The sequence below is a fragment of the Pelmatolapia mariae genome, linkage group LG10_11 (assembly GCF_036321145.2).
Source record: "Pelmatolapia mariae isolate MD_Pm_ZW linkage group LG10_11, Pm_UMD_F_2, whole genome shotgun sequence".
NCBI lineage: Eukaryota > Metazoa > Chordata > Actinopteri > Cichliformes > Cichlidae > Pelmatolapia > Pelmatolapia mariae.
Window position 1 is genome coordinate 60,388,438 of NC_086236.1, and position 10,125 is coordinate 60,398,562.

Here is a 10,125-nt window from a genome sequence, read left to right on the forward strand (position 1 = left end):
CACAGATGGGTGATCTTCAACGCTCAGGTGAAGGTGTGCACCTCAGAGACCTGGGATAGCTCTACCTCTACTGCAGGCTGAATTGGGTGATATTTGTCTTTAAATCCTCTGATTACAAACCTCAGGTCTGTTCACAGAGCAGGTTCGGTTTGTTTCCTGGGCCTTGCTTGCAGTAAAAGTGAGAACCACCTGAGATCGATCAGACATCTGTTCAAGTTTAACTCACAAATTATTTCAGAAAACCAACAAGACCCACGGCTGCTTCCGGCAATCTACTCTTTTGTTGCAGTTTGTTGTCATCACTTTAGTCTGACGCCACCTCCTCCTCTGCCTGTTAGTGTGAGTAAATAAGACAAAAAAGAATTTAACATCCACAATAAGAGAAGATGTCATTTAATGAAAAGAATTACAACTAATGTCTGTCAAAAAAGAAAAAAAAAACAGCAAATCAGCTCATTTACCTTCAGTTTCTTTTCGATCGATCGCTGACTGTCTTGTTTTCTTCATGATGAAGAAGTTTCTAAACTAGCGGGGCTTGTGGAAACACAGACCCAACAGTTAGTGTGAGGAAATAAGACAAAGAAAGAAAGTAAAATCCAGAATAAGAGAAAATGTCATTTAATGAAAAGAATTACAACTAATGTCTGTCGAAAAAGAAAAAAAAGAAACACTAAATCAGCTCGTTTACCTTCAGTTTCTTTTATTTTGAAAACAAATACTTTCTTACTTCTGCTGTGATGAATAAATATTCGTCTTTTTTAAAACTCTATGTTCTTTCTGTTCTTCCTATTATGACTTCCCTGTTTAGTTCCAAGTTATTTTCCCTTCTCTGTTACAGGAATCATTGTGGATCCATGAGCGTAATCTGACTGAGCGTGTGCAGTTGAGCCTTTTTTAAGACACTGTGCAGAACTTTCTTCAGCTTTTTGTAAGAACTGCACTGAGTAGAAAATGCCAGGCCTAGATTGCAGGAAAGCGCAGACATGAGTAGCAAACCTACAAAGATCTGGGGTTTGCAGTGGCCTACAACTTTCCAGAGTGCAGCTCTCTCTTCAGATGTCTTCCGCCTTCTACACTTTTGCATCCTTGAACTCTTGTTTTCAGTGAAGTGAAGCACGGAGAGGATGAGGAAAGATTTTTGCCTTCAATAACTGAACTAAAAGACACAGAATCTGCTCAAAATTAAGGTAAGATCTAAACCTTCATTTTAAAATTGGCTTTTATACTTCAAAATAAATTCATATAATTTAACTCGACTATCCCGGAAACTTTCTGTTTGCTCCGTAATGGAGTTCAAAGTTAGTGCAGAGGCACCAGTTTAAGAGCAAATACAGACGAAATGTTTTAAGTGTTTCAGAAATTGTTGTATGTACGGAGTCGAAGTTAAAAGCTTTTAAACAAACCTGAAGAAAAATCCGTTGAATCTTGTTTCAAAGCCTTTGATGTGTACGATCATGTTAATTTAATAGGCTTAAAGATGCTTTAAGCTGCGAGTTTAGTTCTGTGGTTCAGTCACTGAGATTGAAGTTTTTTAAATGATAAGTTTGAAACTGAGCTTTAACATTTTTCTTTTTGGCGTCATCAAAATCAAAGCATCTTATGTAGAGGCAGCAAATTCTTGTTTAATATTCATTTTGATGCAGTTTAATTGTACGCATAATGATCTCAGTTTAGCTGTTTTTTAGGAGAATTTATTTAAGTCACTTCAGTGGAAACAAATTTTTATTTTTCCTCTTAAAAACTTCTCATTTCTGATGAGCAGATAAAGTTACAGCAGATTTACAGGAAACACCTTCACATGAGCTGTTGGTTAGATTAAAATAAAAAGCCACAGGAAATGTTTGACTTTCTCAGTGACACTCTTTTTCAGTTTTTAAGTGTAACACCTGGTTTTATTATTTTTAACATACGACACAGAGAGAGGACGGAAACAGAGCGAGGGCTTGGTGGTTTCTCTGTAAAGTGTTCATGTGAAGAAGAATCTCTCTGTGGCTGTGTATAAAATGAAAGTGTTCACTTTTAATTAGTTTTCTTGTTATGATTTCGTGTTAACAGTAATGTTCATTTGTGTTTTATTTTAAACCCTCAGGTCAACTTTCAGAATGAAGGTGATTGTGTTGTTTCTGTTTGGTGAGTGAATATTTTAAATAAATATTATTTAAAATATTTAAAATTTAAATTATTTAAAATACTGCACACACATGTTGTAGATGGTGTGTGACCTCATGTTTAATCAAACTGAAAAATCATCTATAAATATGGTTGCAGTGGTGTTTTACTGATCTCAGGTTCTTTAATGTCATTCGACAAGTTTACAATGACATAAAGAGAATATGACTGGTTTTGTCTTCATGTAGAGACGTTTCTTGTATCCTCCTTTAAATACACATTAATACAAGATGCGTATATATTAACTGTGATTGTCTTCTTTTCAGTGCTGGGTGCGCTCTCTGCTGCAGGTGAAGATTTCTTTGCAAAAGTCGGGGGGAAAGTCACATTGAACTGTGGAGTCAGCAGCTACACACGCTCTCTGCAGTGGCATCATGGAAAAGACCTTCTTCATAGTGTTGATCAGAGAGGCTTCCCTCGCAAAGGTACTTGATTATCTTGAAATACTTAACAGTAAACATCAGTATATGATGCTTACATTATATTAGAACATATTTTTATTTTCTGTGTTAGGCGGTGTTGATCTTGTACGGAGGTCAGTTGTGAGACAGACGAATCTGGAAATCTCCAGTGTGAGAGAAACAGATGCTGGAGAGTTCACATGTTTGGCAGATGGGACACGTCATGAACATTCACTTTCTCTGTTCTCAGGTAAACAGCAGACCCTGGAAAAGTATACAATTACAAATAAATGTTCATATTTTTTGGAACAGTGATGGGTTTAACATATTAGGATTATGATTTTGTTTTCTGGATCCTTCCACATTACACTGATAATCAGGTTAATAAAAACAACACTGCTGTGATATGAAGGGAATTTTGTTTAATGTGACTGATATTTCATTTACTATAACAGGTAAAAGGATATACAACAAATATATACAATGTATTTCTTACACATCATGTTTTGAACTCTGATGAAGTTTGGAGACTCACATTAGACTATTCAAAGCAACAGAGACCAAAATCCAGATTATACTATTGAAAAATCAAGCTCAGAGTACTACATTTCCCTTAATATAACTTAATCGTTTCCCAGTCAACCTTCAGCATCTTTAACAAACTCTGTCGTACAGGCAGCTTTCCTGCTAAAAGTTTGATGTCTCTAATCCCAACGTGGGACACCACTGAAACTTCCTGAACAGGAGATGAGCCGCGGAGTGGGTAGGTGTGGCCAAGTCCATCAGATGAGTGGGAAGCACTGGAAGGGCTACACACATAATCAGGGCTCTAGAATTACATCCATAACTATTACAATATAGTTATCTTATTAACCCTGTAAACATAATTTACGTAAAAATTCGCTTTAGCTAGATTGCTTTTTTTTTTTTTTTTTTTTAGTGAACGGCTGCTTAAACAAAAAAGCTTATGCTGTGTTTCTATATGACAGTGATGCCTGTGTAAGCAAATTATGACAGTTAGTGACAAAAAAAAATACAATTTGGTCTACACTAATTTGTAGTAAAGGAAAAAGACACAAACATCAGCTTGTGACATAAACAGTCCAGGCCTGATCTTTTCTGTCACTAGCTGGGTCACTACTTATTACGATCCCTCTGCAGTTAAATGGTTATCTATGATATTTTCATATCACCAGAAATGTTCCAATGTGTGAAAGTGAAAAATCTACCAATTTTCCTTTAATACTTAGTGCAGACCTTCCCAAAGTGTGGGGCCCGCCCCCTAAGGGGGGGGGGGGGGGGGGGGGGCGCAGAGCCATTGCAGGGGGGGGGCGCGGCATGAAAAGGGAAAAAAACCAAAACAACGCTTGGACACTGCTAGCACGGGGCGCCTACACAAACGCAAAGCAGGCGATGAAGCATCGCTGAATATGTTTCCAAACCAACTTCATTCTAAGCCAAAGACTAGAAAATATGGTGAAGCATATCTTCCCTTTGGTCTCCCCTGCATAATTGATTTTCCCTTAGTCGGGAGCAGCGCTGGGCTGTTCAAATCATGGACAAACAGTAATTCGTGATTTTTAGTTCACAAACACTTGTTGTAATGACTAACTACTCCTGACATTTTGGAGATGTTAGCTCTTTATACAGTAAAGTTACAGCGGGATACAAATAACATCAGGCTGATCCTGCCACAATTTGTTCCCCCTGTTCAAATCCCGGACAAACAGTATCCCACAGTTGTTTATGTTTTTGAACCCATTTTGCAGAGGGATTGAAAAATGTATTGATAGCAATGTTGAACATTATTACACAGGGAAAAAAAACAACTAGTGTAAAATAATCACACCGTGAGGCCTCTGCCTTTCTAAATGGAGGGACAGTAACTGCATGTTTATATGTAAGCGTGTAAAACCTGCAGATAGTCAGCATAAAAGAGTTAGTAGTTTATTTTCTTACTACCTGTAATTTACACCTCAAACATTTATTAATGTTTGAGGTGTGAAATAAACCGCAATGGAGCGCGCGAGGGGGGGTGCGAACATTTTTCTTGTAAAACAAGGGGGGGCCAGCAAAAAAAGTTTGGGAACCACTGACTTAGTGTAAGATGCTCTTATTGTTTTTCCTCTCATTTTATAAAGGTTTGTCATGTGTGTAGCGAGTTCGAATGAAGCACTTTGTTCAGCATGGTCTCCCTTTTTCTTTGTGTTTCTCATGTATCTGTTATTGTCCATCTGTTGTCCGTCTCAGTTTTGGTCTCCGTCCATCCCTCTGCTGTTCTTAAGCTGAACGATGAGGCAACGCTCCAGTGTGAGGTGAAAGATCAGCCCCAAGGTTGTGAAGTGAAGTGGAAGAGTCCAAATACAAAGTCACCCACAAATCCATCAACAGTTCAACTGAAATCTGTAACAAGTTCACATAACGGGGTCTGGGAGTGTATCGTCACCTGTGACAGCAATGCGTTTAGTCAGAGTCTGACCATCACAGTACAAGGTAATACACAGGCACTAGGAATGAAGACCTTTGTGTGCATATGTGGTGCAAAGAAACATAAAGATGTGTGTTTTTGTTCTTCAGAGCCTCCAACTACAACAACTCCACCAACCACCCGTAAGAACATCACATTATTTGTAACGAGTGTTCAGAAGAAAACATGTACAACATGTACAACATGTGCATCCAGCTTTTGCAAAATGTCTGAAAATTTGATCAAAGTGATCCTTTGCTGAATGTGTAACTCATTCTTGTCATTCTCACTTTGTCCAATGATCTGTGCTGCATTCAGGTACTGCCAACGATTGCCCACTGGGACTCTCCTGTTGGATGTGGATTGCAATCGGGGTGTGCTGCCAGTTTGTTCTCCTGATAGTTTGTGTCACTGTCTTGTGTAAGTACATGAGAAGAAGGAGGGCATGTGAGGAAAGGTGTTCATCAAATATTTATGTATAGAGTTGATTCTTGACAATGAAACAAACAAACAAACAAACAAAAAATGGGTTAAACACCCCCTGCACCATTGTGTTTACAGATTATGGTGAACTTCTACTTAAAGTTCTTCATTGACTGTGTAGCTGATCAGAGTCATGATTTCACTCCACCAAGCTTTTACAAAAGTCCTTGCACACTTCACAACTGGCAAAAGTCTAAATGAGTGTCTCAGATTGAGTATTACACTCTTCAGTAAATTGGTGCAGATGTACAGATGAGGTGTCAGTTTGTTTTCTGGGCCTTCCTGGGTAAAACTGAGAACCAACTAAGATCTCTCAGACATCAGTTCCGGCTTTACACACAAATTACACTTTATTGCCAAAAGTATTCACTCGTCTACCTTGACACGCATATGAACTTGAGTGACAACCCATTCTTAATCCATAGGGTTTAATATGATGTAGGACCAACTGTGGCAGCTGAAACTCTTACAGGAAGGCTTTCCAAAGGTTTAGGAGTGTTTATAGGAGTTTTTGGTGCTTCTGTACACCTGGACTCCTGTCTAGAAGCACAACTGTGAGGTCAAACACTGATGTTGGAATAGAAGGCCTGGCTCGGAGTCTCTGCTCTAATTCATCCCAAAGTTGTTCTGTTGGGTGGAGGTCGGGACTCTGTGCAGGCCAGTCACGTTGTTCCAACAGGAACAGGAAGAGACCATCCCCAAACTGTTCTGACAAAGTCGGAAGAATGAAATTGTCCAAAACGTCTTGGTATGCTGAAGCATTAAGAGTTCCTTTTACTGGAACTAACTGACTGAACCCAACTCCTGAACAACAACCCCGCACAATAATACCCCCTCCACCAAACTTTACACTTGGCCAAATACGATCTGACAAGAAGCGTTCCCCTGGCAACCGTCCATTGCATTGTCCAGATGGAGAATCTTGATTCGTCACTCCAAAGAACATGTCTCCACTGCTCCAGAGTCCAGCTGTACTGTGCTTTATGCTGATCTGAAGGTCACATGAAGTTGGCGGTCTGTAGCGATTGACTCTGCTCTGTGATTTTATGTGTCCTACATCTTCATGGCTGGGGTTCTGTTATTCCACTTTGCTATAATGCCACTAACAGCTGACCCTGGAATATTTACTAATGTTGAAATTTAGAAATGGAAGTGACCAAAACATCTGAATTTAATGATTTGGATGCTTGAGTGAATATTTTGAGTATAATAAGAAGTCCCAAACAAGAGCAACTTTTCTGAGCCTCCTCACATCCTGACTGTTTATTTCCACTGCCATAATTTGTCACTGCTACCTCTTCGTTTATTGGACGAATACAGCTTGGTGTCAGCACTTCAGCATTCAGCCTCCTTCTGCACCTGCTAGTCTGAGGAAAAAGCAAAATATCCAAACAAACAAAAAAACAGAATAACAACAAAAGTGTGTTACAACAAAAAAGCACCAAAACAACTTGTTTTTCTTTGGTTTGGTGAGATGCGATATTTTGATGATTCTTGTTTTGTCTTGTTTTTCATTTCAAAAAGAAAAGCTTTGTTACTTCTGCCGTGATAAATAAACTTTTTTCTGTCAGGCTGTGTGCTTTTTCAATTTTTGTTTCTGATATTTTTTTCTACTTTTTTCCTATATGATGTCAAAAAGAGTGGATAATGTTAATGCTATTGTTAATTTCTCAGCTGTATATCTTTAGCTTTGAGCTCATAAGCCCCACCCTCTTGCCTTTCTTCTCTTGTATTTGTGAGGGGCAACCAATCAGAAGGTTTTCTCATGGAGAGTAGGGGAGAATATTAGATGAAAATCAGATAAATAAGGCTCACCTGTCAATCGATATGACCAGCTGGTGCCTTTTGGGGAAGTTTTAATGGACTGTGTGACTAATATTCTCATAACTGATACCCAACCTAGAAGTCTGTGCTTCAGTTCAGGTGAGTGAAATTCAAGTGTTTTATTAGTTTATTACTTGGAACTCAGGATGTGTGCGACTAATCATTGATGTTGTCACTAGTCAGTCCCAGATTTACTTCTTGTTCAATTTAGTAGTTAAAATTGATAATTAATTGTCCAAAATGTTGGCAACACTCTGCCACCAGATGAAGCATTGTTGAGAAATGCCAAAAATTTGTGAATCAAGGCCTGATCTTTTTGTTAATACTATGTGTTAACCAGTGGCAGTTTTTGATATGGATGACATGGGCTGTTGCCCAGGGCAGCATTGTGGTGGGGTCACATCATGGGCATTGGCAAAAAAAGAGTTGCTCACACCCATGCTGCCCTGACATGATGCCAGCGCGTTTTGAGAATATCATAGGCACCGATCGGTTTTCCATTGCCCATTTGCAGGGAGTAAGGGGTGCTGCTGCTGCTTGCTGCACAGGGAGGAGAGGGGTCAACCACCAAGTACCTGCAGAGGGTCAGGCAAGTCCTCCTCAGTGGCAAGTCCTCCTCAGGACTTGCCACTTGATGTCAGTGGCAAGATCAGGCCACTGACATCAAGACAAGGAAGCTCCTGACCATGCAGGGAGGGTTATCCCAAGTCTAGCACCCTGAGGCTGTAAGAGGATGGAAGGAGACCGGGGACTAGTAAGTGTCTGCACCACAGTCCAGGATAAGGCAACGAACATCCATGAATACATCAGGAGGATGGCCCCAAGGAAGAGGAGGAACCATCATGGAAGGACAGGCCCCTGCACATATGTACCACCAGCAGATAGTGGAGGTGGCTGATATCCAGAAATCCTACCAGTCGCTGGATAAAGCTGGACTGAAAGACAGCACAGAGGCACTAATCATGGCAGCACAGGAACAAGCTCTGAGCACAAGATCCATAGAGGCTGGGTTCTATCACACCAGACAAGACCCCAGGTGCAGGCTGTGTAAAGATGTCCCTGAGACAATCCAGCACATAACGGCAGTGTGCAAGATGCTAGCAGGCATAGTATAGAGCAGTGGTTCCCAAACTTTTTTTGCTGGCCCCCCCTTGTTTTACAAGAAAAATGTTCGCGCCCCCCCCTCGCGCGCTCCATTGCGGTTTATTTCACACCTCAAACATTTAGTAAACAATTAAGCAAATACAAGTAATCTGCAATAAATTACAGGTAGTAAGAAAATAAACTACTAACTCTTTTATGCTACGTCCGCACCTACACGGGTATTTTTGAAAACGCAACTGTTTCGTCCACACGTAAACGGCGTTTCGAATCACCGAGAACGGAGATTTTTTTAAAACTCCTTTTTTGCGTTTACGTGTGGATGAGGAATACAGAGTTCCTCACACAACGTCAAAGGTATGTGCCTTTTTTCACCATGCTGTGCGCCACGTTATTGTTTACATGAGATGAATTGCAGAATGGCAGATAGAGACACAATACTGTTAATCTGACTATCTGCAGGTTTTACACGCTTACATATAAACACGCAGTTACTGTCCCTCCATTTAGAAAGGCAGAGGCCTCACGGTGTGATTATTTTACACTAGTTGTTTTTTTTTTCCTGTGTAATAATGTTCAACATTGCTATCAATACATTTTTCAATCCCTCTGCAAAATGGGTTCAAAAACATAAACAACTGTGGGATACTGTTTGTCCGGGATTTGAACAGGGGGAACAAATTGTGGCAGGATCAGCCCGATGTTATTTGTATCCCGCTGTAACTTTACTGTATAAAGAGCTAACATCTCCAAAATGTCAGGAGTAGTTAGTCATTACAACAAGTGTTTGTGAACTAAAAATCACGAATTACTGTTTGTCCATGATTTGAACAGCCCAGCGCTGCTCCCGACTAAGGGAAAATCAATTATGCAGGGGAGACCAAAGGGAAGATCTGCTTCACCATATTTTCTAGTCTTTGGCTTAGAATGAAGTTGGTTTGGAAACATATTGAGCGATGCTTCATCGCCTGCTTTGCGTTTGTGTAGGCGCCCCGTGCTAGCAGTGTCCAAGCATTGTTTTGTTTTTTTTCCCTTTTCATGCCGCGCCCCCCTGCAATGGCTCTGCGCCCCCCTTAGGGGGCGGGCCCCACAAACATCTCTGCTGAATCAGGCTTGGATGTCTCGAGGTCAAAATGGGAGATGCCCCCAGGGGTGGTGGAGAATGACTGAGCTAAGATCCTGTGGGAAGCGACCACATAGCAATGCTTTTCAGAATACTTTATTGATGGGTGCTGTAACTTTACACGCACAGCTGCAGCTTTTCAGCTCACTGTCGAACACATCATCAAGAACAAGCCACGTTCAGGACCCAGTTCCCTCTTATGTGCAGGGGAGGCGTGACCAGCTGATGCGGCCCAGGTGTGACAGCCTCCCTCGCAGCTGTGCGACGAACCACGCCCCGCCACAATAAAACACGTCACAATTACATTTTATCAACACAAAATGCACCGGTTCATTGGATATGGATAACTACGTCAATTTAACTTGATTCTTTAAGTTGCTGTCAAAGTAAAACCAATGTCCACTATTGAATTAAGCAAATGCAGCATGTTCTTTGTTTCACTGCTAAAATTTTAACTGGATTTTCATTCTTTACATCCTGTATTTATTTTTATTCTGGTGTAGAGACAAATATCATTAATAAATGACTACTGACTACTGCCCTAAATGTGCCATTTT

At 40.4% G+C, this 10,125-nt stretch overlaps 1 protein-coding gene across 1 annotated transcript; it reads left to right on the plus strand.

The window, feature by feature from the left end:
* The first annotated feature begins 2,102 nt into the window (after window positions 1–2,102).
* On the plus strand, window positions 2,103–6,633 carry cd4-2.2 (CD4-2 molecule, tandem duplicate 2). Its single transcript, XM_063484866.1, has 7 exons — window positions 2,103–2,130; window positions 2,460–2,594; window positions 2,683–2,820; window positions 4,821–5,063; window positions 5,148–5,180; window positions 5,356–5,457; window positions 5,946–6,633. Exons 1-7 carry the CDS (start codon window positions 2,103–2,105, stop codon window positions 5,960–5,962), a joined length of 696 nt encoding a protein of 231 aa, XP_063340936.1. The 3' UTR covers window positions 5,963–6,633.
* The last annotated feature ends 3,492 nt before the right edge of the window (window positions 6,634–10,125 follow it).